Genomic DNA, 24627 nt, shown 5'->3' with positions numbered 1-24627 from the left:
TGATAAGAGTGGGATTCTGAAGTAGGCCTAACTTACAAACTAGTTATCTATTAGATTGTTAAAATCGATCCCTAGATAAGATGAAATGTAACTCATTCATGAAAACACCTTATTTATAAGGAACTACATCACATAGGATCTTCTAATATACTGTTCATTTTTTTATTTTTTGAAAGAAATTAATACTTTGCTTCAGCATACTTAAAATGATCAAAAGAGACATTTATATTTACAAAAACACAGACTTTCTGTTTATCAAAGAATCCTGAAAAAAGTATCTTAGTTTCCACAAATGTATTAAGCAGCATGGCTGTTTTTGCTTGTTCTGATTCAGCATATTAGAATGATTTCAGAAGGATCATGTGACACTTAAGACTGGAATAATGATTCTGAATATTCAGCCCAAATTTTAAAATATGTTAAAAGAAATATTTTTTTTTAATTGTAATAATAAAGTACTTAACAATATTTCTGTTTCCACTGTATTTTTGATCAAACAAATGCTGTCTTGCTCTTACAGACTTGTCAGTCTTACCTGACCCTAAACTTTTTAACAGTAGTATATATATATATAAGGAATAATTTAGTTTATAAAAATGCATTGTTTCTTATCAATTATAAATTTGATATTTTTTATTAAATCACAAATTGATAATCTGCCCTCTTCTAAAAGAACATTTTTTGTATTTTCATGTAGTGTGTGTGGTGTATCTGATAAGTGAATACAATTTTTCAAGCATATCAAGGTTCTGTATACATTCATTATTTGGTCAAACACACATATATCAATGCATGATTTGTAACATTAAACCCATTGACATCCTGTACATGCACATTCCAGTGGAGCGGTTAGAATGCTGACTGGAATGAGTCCACTCCCTTAAAACGTGTCATTCACTCTGTTTGTCACTCCCATGTACAAGCCCTAGACAGACAACCAGTGCTCTCACTTATGTGAAAAACCTCTATTAAATAAACTTGACAAAAACATTTAACATTACCTATCAGATTGCACTAAAACATTGCATAATTACTTTTTTGCTCTGCAAAAAAACTATAAAATCTGTGAAATGAACAATATTATGACAGATCTAAAACTGATCCATCACCCAAATGTGTTAATGATATCTCTATTCTTGATATTTCCATGAAAATATAGGAACGGCTGAAATATTGCGCAAATAAATGTGAAATGAGCTTAAATGACATCTCTGCTTCACTGTATGTCTTATATGTTTCAAGACTCTCACCCATCATACATATTATTTACATAATATTTGAACTCCCTTTCAATGAAGTCCTCATGAAGAGCAATAAAGAGGTCATCTGTTAGGTTGAACACATCTTTTTTGTTAGATTGGTTTCATGGCATTGTTGAATCCTCGATGCCCCTGGCAAAGAGACGCACCAGCTGGCCATGAACTCTGTAGAGAGAGAGTCATATCAGGAAACATTCAAATGAGAAGATGCAAAGTTCAGATGACTGGGGTCGGAAAAATGTGTCTTATTGTTTTAAGAGAAATCTCTCTTGCTCACCAAGCTAAGGCTGCATTTATTTGATCATACATTTTTGATACCATAGAAATTTCATAATTCTTGTCACCAGTATCAATAATCACAAAAAAAACTCAAGCTCATTGAAGACAAGTAAACAGTCAGCATAGAATAAGAAACTAATTAGAAGCAATAGGACAAAAAATACAGTAGAACAAATTAAGTAATGCTACATACATTGTATAAAGAAATCAAATATATAAAACACTGCATATTCTTCACTGTGTAAATTAAATATATAGTTCTTCTTATTAAAGTTACAAAAGTGGTTTAGTGAAAAGCAGTGAGAGATTTTCTCTTTTTTGTTGTTTGATTAATATGAATGACAGACAGCAGGAATATTAGGCTGCTGTCACTTTAAGAGCTGCCCAAATCCAATGTAGTTACATGTTTTCTTTCTCAGCTGTTTGTTTTCACTTAAGACCTAAAATATAGTGTTTACGAGGATTCAAATCCTATAAAGTAACAAAAATAACTGTTCAATACTCCCACGCTCTATGAGCTCCGTTTTCACACGCCTCACATAAACAGTCTCTCGGACAACGTGCGCATATAGCGAAATGAGTTTGCTTTCGCTGCTGATTGCATTTCAACAGCTTAAAATAACTTGTTTTTAAACTGCAATGCTTAAAATGCGTGCAAACCATACGTTTTCATGACCACGTAGCACAGCAGTGTCACATGAGCTTGTCACATAGAGAAGATAGTCATAAATCTCTACCGGTATATCACCCACCCCTATTTGACTGCATTTTAAAATGTTATTTATTCCTGAGATGCAAAGCAGAATTTTCAGCAGCCATTACTCTAGTCTTCAGTGTCACATGATCTTTGATCTTTAATTTGATGTTCAATTATTATTGATGCTTCAAAAAAAAATTTTTTTGTAACATTACAAATGTCTAATTAGTTTAATTCATCCTTGCTGAAAAAATTTATTTCTTAAAAAAAACTCTTAAGATTTTTTTAGAGCCTGACATTTTCAAATCTTACGTCAAACTTTTGAATGGTAATATGTGATTACTATATATTAATAGCAAGATTGAGTTTTTTTCAGATTAAAATGACATAAATTTTTGCATTTTTTGCATGTTAGCTATGCTTCTCCAATTAAATAGCTCAGACGTGTTCAGCAGACTGATCTCAGTACCTGCATGAGATCTCGGTGTGAGGTAGAATTTCTCCATCGCAGTTCCACACTGATATCGAGCGAGGTTTAGTGCAGCAAGGCCCACACACGAAGCCTCGTCTCTTTACTCTACTCGTCGTCACATTTTCTCTCTCCTTCCTCCCTGCGAGATGCTGCTGTGAGTGACCTGCCATGTTACTACTGCTCAGTTTCTCAGGATCCTCCAGTACTCTCTCAGTGGAGGCCAGAGTTTCTCGATCACCCTCTTCACCCACCTCCTCTTCTTCTTCTTCCTCTCCAGGAGGTAGAGAAAACCGAACAGCCTTGACACGATGAACGTCAACGAAGGGCAGGTCAAACTGAAATTATAGAAGTTTTGTTTTTCTGACTGATTGAACTTTTAGCTGAGAGTTTATGTTCTTGACTGTCTTTTGGTGTTACCTGATCCTGTGTGTTTGTGTGCCTGTGAAGGTATGTGAGAAAGCCCAGAGGGTTCGTTTCTCGCACCAGGATGAGGTCTGCCGTCCCATCGGCCAGGTGGGCGGATGGCGAAAGACCCTTTGGGCTCCGTGGACATGAGCTTGAAATACAGGTGAGAGAGATACACTTGAACCTGCCTTCAACAGTCACCCACTCACCTGAGATAAAAACAATAATAAAAGGTTCAAGATCCTAAAATCATTTAATCAATAACACTTAATAGTCTAAATCACAAATGCATAATATCTTTGTACTATAAGTCTACCCAAGCACACTTGACTTGGTCAAATACAGATGTACAACATATGAACCCCATAGAGACACACAGCACAGTGTGATCCCAGTAATAGTTCTCTAATGAGATGACACAGACAATCATTATACCAACAGGCAGCAGATGGTCTTACTCTCTAACTCGCTGCTGTACTGGCTCACATTAGTGCTGTAGAGGGAACTGGAGCTGTCAAAGTGGGGGAACAGCCTCTCTTTGCTCTCTGAACATACTCTGCACCTGCAAATACACACAAACATGCGTTTAAAACATGTATTGAAGCTATACAAACCAAGATGGAGTTATTCCATAGGACTGCCTTTCTTAATAGTGGATATTTGTCTGATGGAAATGTTTTATTATTTTCATTATGAATTAATATTTATTACTATTATTATTGCTGCTGCTATTTATTAAATAAACGTAAAACATAATTTCTTAATTATATATCCAATTTGACTGACATTAGGCACTTGTGAGTGTGTTAAGAATATATAAAAATAGTAAACAAATGTATAAAATAGTATTCAATACATTTAAAAAATACATTTAATAAATATACATTTTTATATAAAATATATATACACTGCCCTCCAAAAGTTTGGAAACGCCCTAGAAAAGTGGGGTTTTGGACAATATTGGCATGAATCCTTTTTAATTTGTGATAATTTTGCACTGATAAGGGACAACACAAACTACGAAAACATATTTTATTACATAAACAGTTTATACATAGAAAAAACTTAAATAAAAATTAAAAGTAATGTAAAAATTAAGAATAACAAGGCCTAGTGTTAGTTGCAGTTCTTACTCTTGTCTTCCTCCATGCATCCATCTACAATAAGGGTAATATAAAGAGAGAGTTAAAAGTGGGGCCACTGTATGCTTCATAGCCTATGAATACTGTACTATAGCTAAACAGCCTGGGGAAATGTAAGTATTTGGCTTCAATAATTTACATGTTAGAAATTTATGTGTAATAGCATAACCTCTCAGAATTCTTCATTAATTATTTTCTGATGACTAAATCATAACCTACAAGAGGTTACTATTAAATTCATCATCTAATGCACATCAATTGATTATCTTAAAAAGCACAATGTATATGATAAGTGTAAATAATTAAATTTTCTTCATAATATGATCAAAATCAAAGAAGGCTCTGAAAATAAACCTGCATTATTAATCCTTTTGATCTTTTATTTAAAAATCACAAAAATCTAACCTTTCATTGAAATAAAACAATTGAAAATGGGGGAACATCTCATTATGAAAGAAATTTTTTTCTCAAATACACGTTGGACACAATTATTGGCACCCCTAGAAATTCTTATGAGTAAAATATCTCTGAAGTATATTCCCATTCATATTCACAATTTTGAGCACTCCAGGGTGATTATGAACATGAAATTATCCAGCCATGGCTACCTGTTTCACAGAAATATAAATAGGAGGGAAAACAAAGCCCAAATTCCCTTAATCATCCATCACAATGAGAAAAACCAAAGAATATATTTCTGATGTGCAGCAAAAGATAATTGAGCTTCACAAATTAGTGAAGTGGCTTTAAGAAAAGAGCTAGAGTAGTGAAAATTCCCATTTCCACCATCAGGGCAATAATTAAGAATTTCCAATCAACAGAAAATGTTACAAAACTGCCTGGAAGAGGATGTGTCTATATCGTCCTAATGCATGGTGAGAAGGAGAGTTTGAGTGGCTAAAGACTCTCCAAGGACCACAGCTGGAGAATTGCAGAAAATAGTTGAGTCTCAGGGTCTACGTCACCACATGTTGTTTGGGAGGGTTTAAAAAAAAAAAAATCTCCTAGCTCATCCAAAAATATAAAAGATGAAAAGTACCCCATGTGTACAATGAAATATACTGCTGTATTTTTGATGTTGTAGGCCTATATTTCTGTTGGAAGTCCTGGACATCTTGTTTAGACGCATGGCATCATGGATTCTATCAAATACCAACAGATAAAAAATCAAGAAGTGACTGACTCTGTTAGAAATCTTATAATGGGCCATGTTTGGATCTTCCAACCGGACAATAATCCAAACACAAAACAACACTGGGCACAAAATCAAGCTTCTGCTATGGCCATTCCAGTCCTCTGACCTGAACCCTGTAGAAAATGAGTGAGGTGAACTGAAGAGAAGAAGCACCGTCATGGAGCTGTGAATCTGAAGGATCTGGAGGGATTCTGGATGAAGCAATGGTCTCTGATCTCTTGTCAGGTGTTCTCTAACCTCATCAGGCATTATAGGAGAAAATGTAGAGCTGTTAAACTGGCAAATGGAGGTTTCAAAAAAGTATTGAATAAAAGGCTGCTGTTAATTATGGCCAATGTGTATTAGAGAAAGATATTTATTTCATATTATATCCCCCCCCCCCCCCCATTTAAAATTCTCATTATCCGATGAAAGGTTCAATTTTTGTGAATTTTTTAAATAAAAGATCAAAAGGATTAACAATGCAGATTAATTTTCACTGCTTTCTTACATATTTACCAAGGGTGCCAATAATTCTTATGAGTCCAAGTTATTTTTTTATTCATACTTATTAATTATTATTATTATTACTTGATAAAGCCAGTTTAACTCACATTAGGCTTTGTGAGTGTTGATTCTGAATGTTGTGTCAGTGTTAATTAAAAAAATAACACATAACGCATTATATCAGGTTGAATAACCCATAATAATCTTTCTTTGAGACTAACAACTAGCACTTCACCAGCTACTCTTCTTCCATCATTAGAGATTATATTGCTTGAGTGGTCATGGTAACGGCCCTATGGAAGGATCCTTACTTCAGAAAAACACTGAGGAATTCCAGCCACTTGTGTTATGTTGATGATGTGCCTGCCTCTAATCCGTACACTAATATCCATACATATGAGCCCAACACTAGTCTATTCATATCAGTCATGTGGGACTTTTTAATGTTCATACACAGTTCTGAGTTAGTCGTATCCTTCCAGTTCCTATGAATTTGCACTGTTGCCAAGGTTTTAGCAACCTGTTCCCAAGGTCAAAAACAGAACAGAACTGACCATATACAACCTACTTAAAATGCTCCTTAAAGTCAGTGTGTGCGTGTGTATGTGTATGTATATATATATATATTAGAGAGAGAGAGAGAGAGATGTTTTACAAGAAAATACTATTTCAGTCTTTGTACTTCAAAATTTCAAGTTTACCTCAATTTGTTACTTGTTGTGTCTTTGAAATTTACAAGCAATTTCTGAGTGAAAATTATTTCACTGTATTTCACTGTTATATATGCAAAAAAATATATATATTTCACTGTTATATATGCAAATAAAATGTTTCTAATGTGATTTCCAGGTAAAAAGACGAATGCAAATCTTTACCCTGACAGGCAGCGAGCGTTGTCCCTTGGGCTGGAGATATGGGAATCAGCAGGGAGATATTGCACTAGTCCCGGATAGCTCCTGTTACATAAATAAACCATACAACCTACAAGCAGAGCAAACAGACATGGGAATATGAGCAGAGATGGGATTGAGGTCTCTTTCTCCTCTCACCATTATGATTATATTTATTAAGGTAAGTAATAAGTGTTGACCTACAGTACATATCAGTATTCAGCCTAAACTATATTTGCAAGAGATTTAAAGACAGTTGACTCATGCCGTATATACCTGAATAATCATATCTGAGAGGGCCCATCCAGCGGTGCCTCTCGCTCTCTGCCAAAACATCTCCATAAAAACCATAGCCCACCATAGAGACTGAATAACGCAGTGTTGACTGATAATGGACAGAACACACATCCAGAGGCTGAGAGTCTCCTGGTGAGTTAAAAAAGGAAAAAGGTCAAGTTATATAGTGTAGTCTTGACTGACATTTTATTGTTTATATCTCTTAAAAAATGGAAATTATGACACCCGCTAAAGATGATGTGCAGATTACCAATGATGATGTGGAGCGTCGATGTCACAGGGTCATTTATGCCCATGGTAGTGAAACACACACAATCTGTAGAGCCTGTGGAGAAGAGTAAACACAGGGAGGTAAACTAACACTCCTCTCACTATCTAAACCATGCATCAGTGCTATAAACAGACCACAATCGCCACCCTCTTCTGCACGCATGTCAGTCACGGAACTATGCAAACGTTCACCTGCTGGAATAATACCAATGTGAAGGTCACACGGCTGCAGCATTACGGTCGGGTCATGTTCTGAAATTCCCGCCTCCTGCTGGGTTCGTCCAATCACACCGTGCAGCAGCTCGCTGAACATGCCGTCTCCACCCACGCATATGACTCTGAACAGGAAAAAATATATGACTTAAAATACGTAAGCTCTTTTAATAACCCCCTAAAACCTAAATATAGAGTATTATCAGTGGACTTGATCGAAATATAGTGACGCATATTTCTATGATTGCCTTGCAGGTATTTAGGCAAAACTTCTGTTCTAACAACAAAATACGGAGGACAGAGCGCATGTGACATGAATTATTACAATGACATCATTGTTACCATACATTCTTGAATCTTTATTCATAAGGAATGACCACTGAAGGATCACTTACCCATCAAACCCTGTTAAGTCTTTCTTCAGGATGTAATCTCGGGCCTGATTTGCTCGTTCAGTCACTAAAAACAAGAAACATCCCCCAGTTTTATTTCAAATAGCTCTGTATCTTTTTTAAAGAGGTTGTATAATGTGAAACCTAGTTTTCCTTGATCTTTTGATATAAGATAGTTGTTCTATGTATGGATTTTTAGTACACAAAACCAGTTCAGAAATGTAATTTATTAAATTACATTAAATGACTCCTACAATTATTGACAAATGACAAAAAGCACTTTTACTTATTTCATACTTAAAAAAAAAAAGAATCATAATGAACTAATCATCATAAATAATTTTTTATTAATAATAATTAAACATGCTAGGGATATATATAATACTTTCCCTTGCATGTTTAACACACACGCACACACACACACACACACACACATATGTGTATGTATAATTAAACAAATACTTTATAATTATATAATATAATATATATATATATATAATTATTTATTTAGCATTTATAAATAAATAAATTCATTATTATTTATGTTCACCAAGGCTGCATTTATTTGATCAAAAATACAGTAAAAACTGTACACGAAATATAATTTTTTAAATATGAAACCTTAAAGTATTTACTGTCACTTTTTTTTACCAATTTAATGTGTCCTTGATAAAAGTTTTAAAATAATTTTAAAATAAAATAATTTTAAAAAACAATCTTACTGACCTCAGTTTTTTGAATGATAGCGTGTATACTCATGTAGTATACAGTCATGGCCAAAAATATCGGCACCCTTAGTAAATATGATCAAAGAAGGCTGTGAAAATGAATCCGCATTGTTAATCCTTTTGATCTTTTATTAATATAATTCACAAAAATCTAACCTTTCATTGGATAATAAGAATTTCAAATGGGGGGAAATATCATAATGAAATAAATGTTTTTCTCTAATACACATTGGCCACAATTAATGGCACCCTTTTATTCAATACTTTTTGAAACCTCCATTTGCCAGTTTAACAGCTCTACATTTTCTCCTATAATGCCTGATGAGGTTAGAGAACACCTGACAAGAGATCAGAGACCATTGCTTCATCCAGAATCCCTCCAGAACCTTTAGATTCCCAGCTCCATGTTGGTGCTTCTTCTCTTCAGTTCACCTCACTCATTTTCTACAGGGTTCAGGTCAGAGGACTGGAATGGCCATAGCAGAAGCTTGGTTTTGTGCTCAGTGATCCATTTTTGTGTTTTTGAGGTTTGTGTTTGGATTATTGTATGGTTGGAAGATCCAAACATGGCCCATTATAAGATTTCTAATAGAATCAGTCACTTATTGATTTTTTATCTGTTGGTATTTGATAGAATCCATGATGCCATGTGTCTAAACAAGATGTCCAGGACCTCCAGCAGAAATATATGCCTACAACATTAAAAATACAGCAGTATATTTCATTGTACACATGGGGTCATTTTTATCCCCGTGTTCACCAAACCCATCTTGAGTGTTTGCTGCTAAAAAGCTCATTTTTTAGTTTCATCTGACCATTTGAAGTTCCAGTCGTGTCTGATAACTGAATATGCTGGAGTTGTGGTGATGTAGAGGCTGTTTGACCATTTTTTTTTAAGGTTTTCTGACCCCGAGACTCAACTATTTTCTGCAATTTTCCAGCTGTGGTCCTTGGAGAGTCCTTTAGCCACTCAAACTCTCCTCCTCACCATGCATTAGGACGATATAGACACACTGCTCTAAATGTTCTAGAATTTTCACTACTCTAGCTCTTTTCTTAAAGCCACTTCACTAATTTGTGAAGCTGAATTATCTTTTTGCTGCACATCAGAAATATATTCTTTGGTTTTTCTCATTGTGATGGATGATTAAGGGAATTTGGGCTTTGTTTTCCCTCCTATTTATATTTCTGTGAAACGGGAAGCCATGGCTGGATAATTTCATGTTCATAATCACCCTGGAGTGCTCAAAATTGTGAATATGAATGGGAATATACTTCAGAGATATTTTACTCATAAGAATTTCTAGGGGTGCCAATAATTGTGTCCAACGTATATTTGAGAAAAACATTTCTTTCATAATGATATTTACCCCCATTTTAAATTCTTATTATCCAATGAAAGGTTAGATTTTTGTAATTTTTTTAAATAAGAGATCAAAAGGATTAACAATGCAGATTCATTTTCACAGCTTTCTTTGATCATATTTACCAAGGGTGCCGATATTTTTGGCCATGACTGTATATAGTATAGTATACTGTTTTTTATAGAATGATGAAATAACACCTTTACAATGTGTTGCATATTTAGTTATAAAAGTAAAAATAGACTATAAAATAAATAAATAATGAAAACTATTAATAGGGACTTGCTATTTTGTCACAATTTCATTCGATTATATAACTTTGCTAATTGAGACCTCTTCCCAAGTCTCGATAAAGATCTACGGATGTTACTTGAGAACCGTACTACCTGACGAGCACAGCGTATCAGAGACCAAGCGGGGGGACACTTGATAACTGCTCAGTTATTGAACGGTACAGATAGAGTCTCAGTATCTTACCCACAACATGAGAGCTGATGCCAGCCAGCTCAAACAGAGGGGCCACTAGAGAGTGAAAGATCTGTTTCCCCCTCTTCTTTCCTCCGAAAGGATTAATGAACACCAACAACCTGTGAGGACGCGAGGGGCCTGATAATGGAGAAGCAGATGAAGGGAGAGATGTTAATGAGTCATTAGAGAATAATGAGTCTGGATGAATGATTAAGGGTGTTATTTTCCGCTTTACATACTGTGGGTTTTGAGTGCGGTTCGGAGCTGAGTGATCCATTGATCCCGGACGCCCCGGCTTGGACAGCAGAACTGGGTCCTGCCCAGACTCCACGGTGCTCCAATACCATTTCCTTTGCTGCTGCGCTTCACATAGAATACTTTTGTGATAAGAAAAAGACAAAAACATCTTTAGTCTAACATCACTGCATATGATCCCTATACAAAAAATTCCCTTTCAGAAACTTACAAGTAAAATCAAGGTCAGTGTCTTCTACTTTCTTCTGGGGTTGGATCTCGACTCGACCCTCCTTCACCCCAATCACCTCTGACACTGGCACTGAAACTAAGAACAACAGACAGACACTTTACACTCTTGCATAAGTGACATACCCGTTTCTCATATTCTCAAGAAACATTCCACCATTCCTACTAGGCCTTTTTTATGCAGACGTCTTTTATGTTTAAGGCATACTGTGTTGATTGTCAAGCCTGGCTGGTGCTGTTCAACTTGTTTTGAGGTCGTCAGAATGCAGACAAAGACAAATTGCAAGTAAGGAAGGACTTTTAAACATTATTTTCATTCACCAGCTGAGTGTTGAGCATACACTTATATGTTTTTGGATTATTCTATTGAATCCAACCCAACTCTGTCTCTGGATTATGTTGCAACATCTACATTTTAATGCAAATAAAAAAAGTTCAAATAGAACTATGGATATACAGCGCACACACTATGACTAGTCTTTTTCTAAATTTCTTGTCAATAATTAAACTAATAATAATGATACACTCAGCATCAAATCATTATATGGTGGTTAATCATCTACATATAAGCGACTGAAGTGTCAAAGGTACAGTCAGTATGTTTTTGATCATAAGTTTTTGTTTATATAATGTCTCTTCTTCATCCAAATACTAATTATTAACAGCAAATTATTCTATTATTATTTTCAGAGTTTTTTCTTGTTACTTATTAACAGTAAATGCTGTTGACTTGGGCTCTTATATTATCATATAAACATATTTTTGTTATTAATACCAGTACCTCAGTCCATTATGTACAAAGGTGGTCTTTTTCTTTAGAAGACAGCTTCATCTCGTGAGTAAATCATTTCTCAAAAGTGCTGTTTATTTCTTTGGGCAAAGTATTTATAATGAGCATAAAATGACTGCATGTGCCATTAATCAAAAATAATGGTACATTATGCATTTTAATTATTATATTGCAATTAATTATCTAACAGAATAAGAGTGACTTTAAGCCACTGATGACTGATTGATAAAAGCTGTTGACTTGGGTTTATAATAATATTAGTAACACAGTCCATTAAGAACAGGTGGTCATGCGATGTCAATATGGCAGCGCCCAAAAGGGGGCGACCTGCTTATAAGTACAGTTTTCATCTCCTGCGAGTAGCCTAAACATCATTTTTATATTTCTCAAAAGTGCTATTCATTACGTTTATAATTATCAAAAAAAAAAAAAAAAAAAATACAGAGTGCGCCTTTAATTCTATAATAATTCAATGCATTTAAATGACTTTGCAATTACTTATCTACATATGATAGTGACTTAAAGCAAATAACATTCACAGCCAACAATTATTACCTTAGTATAGTTATAACTCATTTCTTTACCATGTAATTTTGTCATACACCCTAAGCACACCCACAATCTTGATTACGTAGCTTTTTAATAGATTAAGAAATTTAGAAACAAGATCTAAACCAAATATTTAGACCTGATTTAAATAACAAACAGCTGTCTTTAAACTTAGTGAGCTGCCTAGAGCGCATCAGCACCTGGGCCTCAGGTGTGTTTAGAAGGATAGTGAATGTCTTACTTGTTTTCTTCTCCCGGTTCCTCTTGTCGATCTCAGTCCAGCTGAAGTACCATCCGCTTAGGAAAGCCCTGTACCTCTTACTACCGATCCACAGACTCGACTCGACTCTCACCGAATCTATCTCCATCGTCTTATCTTTTACTTTCATTTACCTATTAAACTTCATGGTCCCTCTCCCACAAGCATTCAGCGGTATTTTTATTCATGCAAGAATTTCGAAGTTGGTCAAGACGTCTAACATTTGAAGCGAACAAATATAAGCATAATGTTTAGACCGTCTAATGACTCCGTCTTCTTTGCTATCATGTTCTTTACCTATTTGACTGTTCGTTACAGGTTTTGCATAAAACAGGTTCACTTCGCTGTGAGGCTGCGCACCTGTCCTGGAAATTTGCATACTCAACTCTGATTGGATACAAATCTATGAATATGCAGAGAGAACCGTAATTCATAATATCAGCCACTTTTAACTCATCCAGAAGCGTTCTTTTATGGAGTTAATTTAAACTTTATGAAATAGAACATTTAATTTACGCGTCTAGTGTTACTAATCAATTCTGTTTTATGAATGTGAACTTTTTAATGTAGAAATAGATAAATAGTACTGTTTGTGCAATGGTGGGCGGAGCTAGTGAAACATACATGGCCTAGATTCTTTCGAAATTATATGTGTGGATAGATTTAAAAAAATCACGGTATATCCTGCTGTATAGCTATGACAAAAAGGATATTTATGTAAGCTTGTTCTTCTGCAACCTTTGTTTTTACTGTCAACATGCAGTTGGTGACTATCTGGTATGACTAGATGACATGACGGTTGAAATGTGTTATGAAGTGTCATGTTTTTGTTTTTCTTGTTGCAGGATACAAAAGATTAGTCTGAACACATATAGGCTAATAAGAACATCAGATGTCAAAAACACAAGTGTCAGGCTTGCTTGACTGCATGAAGCACACCTTCCGTCTATTTTCTTCTCTTCCTTTATATAAACCAGGAAAGTTGACTTTCCTGAAAGGCTGCTTAACTCGCCTGCCTGCAAAAGTTCCCTAAAGACTGTATCTCCAAGCAGAAATTAAACAGGCATCAAATCGTAGTTTTACGTGCTATGTTGGAATAAAAATGTGGCATATGCATCCTTTGTCACTTTTAATATTAAAATTTTTATATGATGACATGCCATAATGTATATTGATGTAGACCTTAGGCTAATTGCAATGGGAATGACACAATAGAAACCACTTTTTAGTGTTTTCCAGTCTGTTTTGTAATGTACTTATCCAGTCTGTTATGTAATTACAAGCCTGTACCCCGTATTTCAAAACAATACTTATAACTTCCAGCAGGTGGAGACAACGGTTTAGATATGCATATGCACTGCTAGTAACCAAATACACCTGATATTGGTTTTGTAAATTTAATGAGATACTAGTTATAATAAACAGGATTATTAAATGTTTTACTTTTACGTTTTCTGATATTCATGTGTTCCTTCCAGTCATAATTTCGCTCTCAAACTCTCATTTTGACAATTTAGCTGTGAGGGCTCAAACAAAGGTAATCCAAAAGGACTGTAGCATGAATTATTTAATTACAGTCAGCTACATCGTCAGATGTAACAATCTGACATCCATTTCGTGTCGCAAGCAACATGCATCTGCATTTTCACAGATACAGCGATGCATCTTGGCTTCTTTCTCAATAACCATTCTCTACAGTCTTGTTTTGGCGTTGCTAGAGGAAATCCAGCTGGGCAGATGAAGTCTAAATTAAAAACAGCTGCTCTAAAAACTCACCGCAAGACTGAGGTATACTTTGTGACTGGGCATGTAAACAGATCCTGTGCAGATGTCATTGTGACATTGTTTGGAGAAAATTCTGAATGGCTGAACAGATAGAGATGATAGAAGTGATCAGGGAGAGTGTTGTTTTTCTGTGGGAAAATACTTTTGAGATTAGGTTAGTAGGTCGTGGCCATAAAGCTGCATTGTAACATATGATGTCCAAATGCTTCTTGATGCACTTGTTTGAGTGAGTTTCTAATATAGATAAGCAGTCACCATCGCTGGTGGCTTCACAGTTTTATAGATGTATACTTGGCTCTTTCTTTCAAGAAAAAGGAGGTCAATATTATGCTAGCTGTGCCAGGATGATATAGATCTTAAAGACTGTGCTGAAGAGTCTGCCAATATGTAAACTGAACAAATATGATGTAACTCAAGTTTACATTTTTGACAGAGAGAGATATTTTTGGGCCAAACCATAAAAATATCCAGCTGTAATCAACATTGACATCTTCAGCAGAGAGTTTTAAAAGCATAGTACGTTTTGCGTCATTAGGTGGTGCTACTGCCACAAAGTGATCTAAACCAGAGCACATTTATTGGAAGAGCAACTCATGAACAGGCATCATACTCAACAGTGATAACTTTGTACACATTAATGTGTCTTTCTGCATCTTTCAAAATCCAGCTGAAGCGACATTTTGCTTAGCAAATATGATTCATAGATGTAGAGCTGTAAGTGAGACGTACGCTTTCTGATTATTTGTCATTGGTTTTGTTTTAAAATATGATGTCAAATAACCCCTCACACTATACAATTTTAAATAGGCTAGCTAAAAAAAATCTAAAAACAGCACCACACAGGTAAAATTATTAAACAATCATTATTTCATTTTTTTTTTACTATTGTAAGTGTCCCACGTTACCTGTATTTACCCTTGGTGTTACAAGCATGAAGGTGAAATGTTTTATTAAATATTTAGCTTATTTTTATAATTAAAATTACACAACAGGCATTGCAGAATAATTTTCTTAGCCGATATGGGTTTGGTATATTTAATAAAAAAATTGAATGAGCTTATTTGCATTTTTTAGACGTCTTGTAAAGTTCCAGTACTAAACAGATGTTGTGTATTTTCATGTAAACTTGCAAACATTCATGTAATAGGCCATTTAGAAGAGGCGTAGTCCAGCTGTAAGATCCCGCTCCCGACATTCCATTCCGCCTTTTTGCGCCATTCGCTGGCAAGGCTGTGTCTCAAATCCTAGTGAGCTGCCTATCTAGACAACATATTTTGGCGACATACTTCTGGGCATCGTATACGTTCCGAGTGTCTTTTCGCGTCTGTTGAGCAGACCTCAAATATGCTGTCCACCTAGGCAACTCGCTAGGATTTGAGACAGCCATCTTCAACATCATCGCACTGGAGTGATCCGCTAAGGCAGTGCATGCTGAACTTTCTGCTGCCCATTGGAAAGTGGGACCAAGAGAACAAAACGGATATTCACAAGTCAACATCAGTTTCTCTTCGTGATATCTCACAAAGACTCAGCAGCAGACGGATTTCTTTCTTTTTTGGTAAATGAAGTCCCACCAAGTGTGGGACGGAGAAGCGACGGCGGCCTTGCTGTAGAAGAACCGCTTCAAACTTTTGCGAATATAATTCTCAGTGGCTTCAAGTGACGGACTTTGATTTTCCCAGCGGCGTGTTTGGAGTCGTGCTGGGTTGGCAGAAATGGGGACGAGGATACGTGCCCATAAACTCGCTCTTTTTATCATCCCTTTGATATTTACGTCGCATCTGTTTAATGTAAGTGATTCGTCTGCATTTTTATAGACTTTTAATATCACACTGCCCTGCCATTTTAAACCGTATCAATGGAAATGCACGCACAAAGTTACTTTGCAAAACTTTGCGTAGTTATATAATCCATTCATTTTCACTCCGTTCTTTTTGCAGCATTTAGAAAATCGCGAATTGTATCATGTACAATTGTATTATGTTAAGTTGCATTGATCTCACACGCATATCTAAAGCTCGACTCAAGTGTTGCATGTGTGTTCTAGTCCTGGTCTAATTTTATCCATAGAAACGAGCTATTCATATTTGGTCTCACTGGCGTCTTGCATGACTGTGTACTTGATTAACTTTATTTCCTTGACACTCATTGATTTAGAGCACTTTCACTGCACGCTAACTTATGAAAAGTCATGGCTTCTGAATTTAAACCCTTGTTATTGATGTTGTATACATTGTATAAATCCTATCAGATAGGCTACTGTTAATTGTAATGCCATCATACTTCATGTCCAGTCGTGCACATTAATTTATTTAACCTTAATTAAATGATATATGTGTTATATAATAGTTGCATAGTCTATATTTTTTATTGTTTATTATAGTTGCAAGTGAAAAAGGAAGGGGGTTATATTGATTATGGGTGGCATGATCTAAACCCTGTTCTGTGATTGCTTTCTTTCTCATGTTTAAAGCAATGCATGTAGACTGCATTTTTCTCCTAAATCATATAAAAGCACAACTTCTGCCTAGACTTGCTTATTGACTCTTAATGTTTGTGTAAGTCACTTGCAAAGAAATTGACACCTATGTGAAAACTGTTTGAATTCTTGCTTTTATTATGACATTGTGCATTAATTTAAGAGGTTTATACAGCAACACTTTGAGCAAACATATCGTGATTAAAATAAACAGTGTCTCAATGAGACAAAGTAGCCAATCTAATGAGTAGGCGTGAAAGTTAATGTGAAAAACAAATACCTACATCTCATCTTTCTTAGTACCTGAAATACTGTACTATTTCCAGCTTGCAGGTAGATTAATTTGAACTTTATTGCTCATGTAGGTGGAGAGTTACTGACTGGAATTGATCCGTATAGCATGTGAAATTACTTCAACACCACAAAGTGGAAAGTAAATCAGCTTTTGTAATTCTGCACTACTTTGCTTAAAGTTGAACTATACAGTAAGCTATTGTTGATCTGTTCCTTGTAAAGCATACGAAATTTACTTTCACTGATCGTAAACTACCATAAACCACTTTTTTTAGAGGAGAGATTCTGAGCAGGCTGTAGAGTCATTTACCCCCCCCTTGTACCTTTTGGAGTTAGTTTAACTAGTTGGCTCAAATTAGTGATGCCTTGGAAAGAGGATTTTTGAAGGATTCAACATCAAAGGCTATCACATGCTAACGGAAAGTCTTGTCATGTATAACTTGAGATTCTTTAAATCGGCTTGTGTTCATCCTGCATGCCATGTATAATCCCACTCTTATCATTCAGACACTAGTGAACATGAGCCTCTCTTAGTTTACTGATGTGTGGCAGGGGCCCATCGCCTTTGGTAATTTGAGATCTTCGCTTCTTCGTCTCAAGGACCACTGTGTCAGTTGCAATATAATTGAATTAAATGGAAGCAGTACCATGTGTTTTTTCCATTACAAGCCTGCCTAAGATTTGACAAAGAGTTCATTTCATTCAGTTGAATACTTAGGGCTTCAGTTGCCACCGGCATCCCTGGTGTCCTACTGGAATTTCAGGGTCATAAGTATCAATCAGCACTGACAAAACCCCAATAAAAGCACGTTATTACCATTTAGTTTATTGACACAATCAAGTGCTCCCTCCCTGCTGTTAACTATCAATGGCTTGGTAATTGAGTGACGATTATTTGCTATTTATTGACGCATGTAATTTTTGGGTTAAACTGGCCAGTTTACTTGTGAGGTCGTTGAAGTTTTCTGTGATGATAAAGAAGGGTTGCAAGTGGGTTCACGCCCACTGTCCTTTTGCTTTTAACTTGTTTGACCTTTATTTGAGATGTAGGAAACTCTTTTGAGAGCTGTAGACCTGCAGTTATCGATTAACAAAGTTTCAGTTCACCTAAGCAAATCCAGTTTTGTTAGTTGGAAATGTTTTTTATCATAAATTTTACTTAATACCAAAGCCATGATTTAAAGGAGTAGGTCACAAAAAAGTTCTGTCATAATATACATAATTTACTTTTGTGAGGAACACACAAGAAGATATTTTGAAAAAAAAAAAAAATCTTTTTTTTTTTGTCTATGCAATGAAAGTCAATGGGGTCTAGTGTCATTTTGGACCTTACTGATTTGATCATATGGACAAAAGCTGTTCCTCATAATATCTTTTTGTTAAGCTTTTAGAATCACATGAGGGTGAATAAGTGATGACAGAACTTTAATTTTTCTCTGCAGCATCCCTTTAAAAGTAGGTAGTTATTATTAGCTCTGTTTTTGACTCTACAAAGCCTTTTAAGTGTTGGAGCTTTATCCCATGATATCTAGCATTACGACATGCTATTTTATTTTGAGATGTCTCTTTGATTAGAGAGTCACAAGTATACCCTGACTTCATCTGGGGTGGATTTTAAGGTAGGTCTGGATTCCTGTGGATATATTGGGTTTTACTGCTTCAGACCGTAGTTACAAGCACATTTCTGTTGTGTCTTTCACCGTCTTGGCCTCCCTAGTATGCCCACATTTACTGTATCTTATGCAATATCTAGATATAGTCCAGCCATCCTGGTCAATTTAACACCCACGTGGTCTTCCAAGTAAGCGCAGAGGAATCTAGCGCACAGCGCTGGGATAACTGGGCCCATGTTCAATGAGATTTTGAGGACAGGAGATTATTAATGGTCTCAGTGTGCTCTTTTATATATCTTGTTTGTGAGCTGTATGGCAACCTAATATGGTCTGTTACATTCAGCAAATGCTAGGTACTTGAATTTATTGCAGTAAAATCGCACATTTATGGAAACTTAGAAAAAAAGTATGCTATGCTGTTAAAAATAAATGTTCTAAAGTGGGGTAAGTGCAACAATGCCATTTTCGATTCCCCAAAAGTGAACAGTTCTTAAAAGAACCATTTTGCTGAAGAACATTTTAATAATCAGAAGAAACTTTTTCTATAAAGCGCCTTTTGTGCAATGTAAGGTTCCATGGATATTAAAGGTACGTCAAGGGTGCCAATAAAGACCCTTTATTTTTTGGAGTGTAGTTTAATCTAAGACCTTTCAGGACTCTTAGATTAAAATTTTTGCATTTGGCAGAAGCTTTTATCCAAATGATTAATGTTGCATTTAATTGATCTAGTTTATCAGTGCATGCACTCTTTGGGAGTTGAACCCTGTGGTTGCTAGTTCCAATTCTTTTTGAGTTTAAGGCAAGCATGAATGGCAAAATCTGTAACAACAAACAAACAAAAAAAATCAGTCAACAAAAGATGGGCAGAATGAAGTCTCTGCATATTTGTCTTTTCTTTTTGGGTGTTCCGTTACACTTGGATGCATGGTATGTTACAATATGAAAAAAGTTAATTTTTAGTGTTTAAGTTTGGTTTAGATCATCTTTGGCTCTTGTTGTAAATGCTGTGGCTTATTTATCTGTGGCTGAATGTAAACGTATTGGCTCATATGGAGTACAGCCTGCTGCTGTTATTTGTTCTGTTGTGAAGTGTGACTGTGGATTGGTTTGAGGTCAAAGTGGTTAGAACCGCATTTTTAAGTGCTGATATATGGACTTAACTTTTAGAAATAGCTCTTTATAGTATTGTTTTGTATCATAAAAACATGCTTCATTTTAAATGTACACGCAACATGTTGGTCTCTTGAATACAATTTGCAGAGGATTGTTCCCACCCGTATTTGTGACCGTACACACATCAATTCGTCCCTCTGTTACGCTTCATCTGCAGGTAACCTGGGGTACATCACGGTGGGAATCTTCATCTTTTATTTGCCAGCTGTCTGTGATAGAGCAGCAGGCAGACTCCAAACACAGCTGCAGCTCAGCTGGTATTGTAACCCTTGCAAGTGCAGACATGAATGTTCATACTCATTGTGCGGCTTGATGCTTCATAATATGTGCCCTTAATCTGACCACCCAGACCCATAAATACAAATTTAAGCTCTTTTCTTGATCCATTATGTCACACTTTACCATGCTGCTTTTGGAGAACAGTCTAGAGGGTTGCTTCAGCAGAAGAGCTTGATATATTGCTGCCATTTTAATGCATGGATGACAGGTAGATGACTTGGTTGTTAGAATGCTATCACCTTCAAAAATGTTTCTGTAGCTCAAGTGGTAGAGCATATCAGCACCAAAATCAGGGGTTCAATTCCTAGAGAATATGCATATTGATAAATTTTATAGCGTATGCACTGCAGGTGAATATATCTAAATGTTAAAAGCCTGTGCACATTACATAATGCTTAGTGTAAGAAAGTGCTTTGAGTTTTGTTTCTGTTATGAAGTGCTAAATAGTCTTAGACCCCTGAACGACTTTAGAGTTATCTGTTTGTCTGGAAACATTTGACCTTTTTAGACTTGTATAGGAACAACCTGAAAAAAAAATTATTATTAAAATTAAATTAAAATTATATATTTTTACAGTATGTCTACCTTATACATGCATTAAGTACTGTCATCTACATGCATGATATCAATGTTTCCATATCACTCAATACATGTCGTCATTATAGACGACTTTTGTCAGTGCTTGCTGGATATTTATGATAAGATGAGGTTGTAAAGAGTGTCTCGCTCGATCTTGTGAAAACAGCGTGTGAATGGAGTTCTCAACCGAGACCTCTTCTTCCATTAATCTACAACAAGCCTCAGCTTGCCCCAGAAAGAAAGGCGCTACTTTTTCCAAGCCTCCTGCAAACCCCCCTAGGATGCGAGTTCTCCCAGGCTGTTATTACACCACTGAGATCATGCTGAGAAAGAAAAAAGAATTTCATTGCCCTCAGGTAACAGTATATGTCACAGCGAAAGGAAAATAAAAATGAGAAGATAGACAATGGTGCATTTGATTTTGTACAAGAGAAGGACCAAAAAGGTAAACCCATCTTTATGTCTGGTGTTTGGTGAACATAAAAGGCCACAAAGACTTGCTTTGCAGTGTTTAACCAAAACAAAAGTGTAAAGGTGCGTCTAAGTGACATTTTAACAGGAGCCGTTGACCTAGTGTCCCCTGGATACAGTGATTGAGTGCACTGTTGGTAATATACTTTCTTTTGAAGTGGTTGCCAGGGTCTGTCACGGTTTGCTGTGCTGCGATTGGCCCCTTTGAGCATTCGGGCCACTATTCAACATATCTGCCACCTTCTCTACACCACTCTGCCTGCTGGGTTCAACCGAAGAGGCCATGATGTACATTAGCATGTCAACAGCTCCTCTACAGGAGCCGGGCACTTATGGCTCTTGGCTGTTGGCAAGCAGAGCTTGTCTTTGTCATTGAGATGAGAGAGTCGAGATGTGAGGTAATTCTTGTGTTGGCTTACGGGTGAGGATGTGGCTGTAGAAAGATCATATCTTACCTGACCAAATTCTTGCAGGTAATATGCCATTTGTGTTTCTTTTGGCAGATTGGCAATTGACATTTAACACAAGTCCTCTGTGAAGGACTTTACAGTCCCTGGTTCCTTTCAATGTGTGCTGTATGATAAGGGTGGAAATGTATGTGTGTGTATGTGTGTATATATATATATATATATATATATATATATATATATATATATATATATATGACTCCACTGTATGTTTGTTTCTTTAGATTTTCACTTCTTTTTGTGTTTTCTCCCAATGTATCTAGTTATTCCCCTTCAGAATGATATCATAGTCCTGCCCAATATTTCCTTACTGCTTTTATAATGCATTTCAATAAAAAAATGTAGATAATGATGTATCCATATAATGTCAGGTGCAAATGCAAGTGTCAGGCAGTTGGTTGAAGCGATCCTTGCGTTTGAAGCCACACGCTCAGTATCAAGCATGCCTGGTACCAAACTATAAGAGCAAACATGTTCAAACTGGAAATGATGAAATTACTAGGGAGCCACCTGCTCTTGATGGTGCCAAAACTACATCCCACACTGCAAACTTCTCATCTCACATTTATATTTCAATGACCAGAAGTTTCAATGCTTTGCTGCAGTGTTTTCCATGTAGGAACTTTGCTACTGATGGTTCCAGGCTGCATATTTCATGCCAAAGTCCTCTAATGGAAAAAGTACAATCCCACTCTGAAACCTGTTATTGCAGACCACTGTGTTTGCGTAAGGCACGTTATGATTGGTGCAGATACCACAGGCCTTCGACAATGTGCTCTTATCCAACAGCAAGGGAGTATCTGTGTGCCTTTGCTTTATTTAACTTTATTTAACCCTGTTCTGTTATATCTGTCCCTTCCTATATCCATTACAACTGCTTTGGGCTCCTGTTTGATAAAAGTTTAGTGTTTTTGACCGACTTGCAAGTGTGATGAATGCTGGCATGAACAGTGGGAAAGAAACCTAAGTGATTGTCTGATAAAGGAGGAATGTGAATCCTGTGTGTTTAAGTGCTTTGCCAGATTTAAATCACCACCGTGCATCAGTTTGGCCTCTGTTGTTACCATTAGATGCTTACTAGACCCTCTTTTAAAAGTATACTTAAACCTATTCCAATTTTCTGCATTGTAGTGTTATACTGTCATGAATCATAGCTCACGCAAGTTTATTACCTTTGCATGATTTGACCATTGTTAAAGTGTTAAAAACCAGATGAAAAAATTTAGAAAAATTGATTCATGCAACATCTGACTAATCGCTAACAGTAGACCGATGATCCATGTCTCATGGGCATAGACGACTTGAAAAACAGTAACCGTATCATGCTCGTACTAAACTGTTCTTGGTTTGAACAAATTTTTGTGGTTTTCAGACTAAACTGGCCTAGTGCAATTTTGCCTCCACCCACACATAAACACAGAAACTGCAATTTCATCCTGTCAGTGACTGTCTTTAGAGTCATCTCCTTGCTATAAAATTTGATCTGAGGAAAAAATGTATCCTTAAGGTCCTGTCCCATGAGTGAAATTCATGCAAAATGTTGTGACCAATGTAAATTTTGTTCACAAAAAAATACATCAACCAATGGTAAATGATCTTTGAAGTATAACAAGCTTGATGACTCTTATTGCCCATTTATGATCTTAACTAGCGTGCAATTTTTATCCTCTTTGATTTTATCTTGATAATATTTGAATATTTTATGAAATGAAGATAATTCCACTTAACAGTTACTAAATTTAAATGTGAAGTGAGCTTTCCTTGTCTTTAAGTGTAGACCATAGTTCTAACAATGCCAAGGTCATGGGTTTGATTCCCAGGGAAAGCAAGACCTGATAAAATGTAAATGTGTACCTTGAATTGAATGGTGGCTAAAAGTGTCTGCCAAATGTATAAGTGTAAATAAGTTTGTGGAACATGGAAATTTAATATAGATGTCCAAACAGTAAACATTGCATTCCTATGGCAACTACCCACAGTTGGCGAGCTGCAACAGGGAGCGACATTTCAAACCAGAGGTTCTTAATTACCCTGGACTCTATAACGACATACAACTTAGAGCCAGCAAAAGCAATTATCCTTTAAACCAGATAATTAAACAGCCCTTCCAGTGGTGATTGATGACTAACCAGAAGTCCTGCTGCTGTAGAGTAGGTTTCTAGCTGCTGGAAACTTGAAGTCTTGGCGTTACCTCCAGGCCTCTGTTGTGGTCTTGACATGGGCACAAAGGGTGGTGTCAGGGGCGCACCACTATTGAGATCTGGCACGGAGGAAAGCCTCGCTGAGTCAAATTCTTTGGCAAGGGTGCAAGACCTGCCTGTAGCCACAAGTTTAATGCACTTTCTTCTCTTGTGGGGAAAACCTGCAGTGTGGAGACTGTAAGAACAGAAGAATGGGTACGGTCTTAACTACTAGGCTTTGTTTTTTTTAACATGATACGACAGAATGAGATATGCCATAATTGCTCATTATTTTATTTGGGGAGGAAAAGAACAAAAAGTGCCCAGAAGGGTGACTTTAGTCAATATGAAATTCAAATTTACCTGAATGTTCCTGGTCATACTGTGCATGATTTATTGGTGCATATTATTCCAAATAAGCATTTATAATCTCTGTAACTAGAAAACGTGCCGATTTGTAGTGTTTTGTGGTCAAATTATGAATCTTCATGATACTGATTGATCATGTCACTATGAACTGTTCAGTGGCATTTTTATGTTTCTGAATCAATCTCCTGAATGTAAAAACTCTGTGGGACTTCACTTAGGGTTCAATTATTTGTAAGCAGGCCTCCATGAGAGTTCCCCTGTGATCTGTTGGGAGCCTTTTCTCATGGACATCTTGATTTT

General features: G+C 36.2%; 2 protein-coding genes across 24 annotated transcripts in view; one reads left to right on the top strand and one right to left on the bottom strand.

Annotated features, from left to right (window-relative positions):
• Window positions 1–171: 171 nt before the first annotated feature.
• Window positions 172–12947, bottom strand: LOC306859964 (ceramide kinase-like). Of its 2 annotated transcripts, XM_079401421.1 has the most exons (14): window positions 12621–12947; window positions 11024–11119; window positions 10797–10934; window positions 10567–10695; window positions 8001–8064; window positions 7585–7730; window positions 7373–7447; window positions 7102–7251; window positions 6811–6916; window positions 4246–4269; window positions 3571–3674; window positions 3125–3321; window positions 2705–3042; window positions 172–1424 (listed from the first exon to the last, which is right to left on the bottom strand). In XM_079401421.1, the coding sequence occupies exons 1-14, from the start codon at window positions 12766–12768 to the stop codon at window positions 1364–1366; spliced, it is 1776 nt and encodes a 591-aa protein (XP_079257547.1). In that variant the 5' UTR covers window positions 12769–12947; the 3' UTR covers window positions 172–1363. The 2 variants fall into 2 exon arrangements, with proteins under 2 accessions (XP_079257547.1, XP_079257548.1); XM_079401422.1 differs by lacking the exon at window positions 4246–4269 and having other exon boundaries at window positions 12621–12941.
• A 2852-nt stretch (window positions 12948–15799) lies between these two features.
• Window positions 15800–24627, top strand: part of LOC306859962 (basement membrane-specific heparan sulfate proteoglycan core protein-like) — a 101347-nt gene continuing 92519 nt past the window's right edge. For all 22 annotated transcript variants that reach the window (XM_079401406.1, XM_079401404.1, XM_079401405.1 and 19 more), the window contains exon 1: window positions 15800–16213. In XM_079401406.1, the coding sequence (XP_079257532.1) occupies window positions 16139–16213 (75 nt within the window). In that variant the 5' untranslated portion in view covers window positions 15800–16138. The remainder of the gene's footprint in view (window positions 16214–24627) is intronic.

This window comes from Barbus barbus (genome assembly GCF_936440315.1).
Source record: "Barbus barbus genome assembly, chromosome: 40".
Taxonomy (NCBI): domain Eukaryota; kingdom Metazoa; phylum Chordata; class Actinopteri; order Cypriniformes; family Cyprinidae; genus Barbus; species Barbus barbus.
This window is presented reverse-complemented; position numbering and strand designations above follow the sequence as displayed.

Excerpts from the sequence above, each read along its gene's own strand:
- LOC306859964 (XM_079401421.1), bottom strand. The coding sequence starts at position 12,768 with ATGAAAGTAAAAGATAAGACGATGGAGATAGATTCGGTGAGAGTCGAG. Across the intron at positions 3,675-4,245 it reads ATGCATGGAGGAAGACAAGA|GTGCAGAGTATGTTCAGAGA; the intron begins GTAAGAACTGCA and ends GTGTATTTGCAG. Across the intron at positions 3,322-3,570 it reads GTACAGCAGCGAGTTAGAGA|GTGAGTGGGTGACTGTTGAA; the intron begins GTAAGACCATCT and ends TTTTTATCTCAG.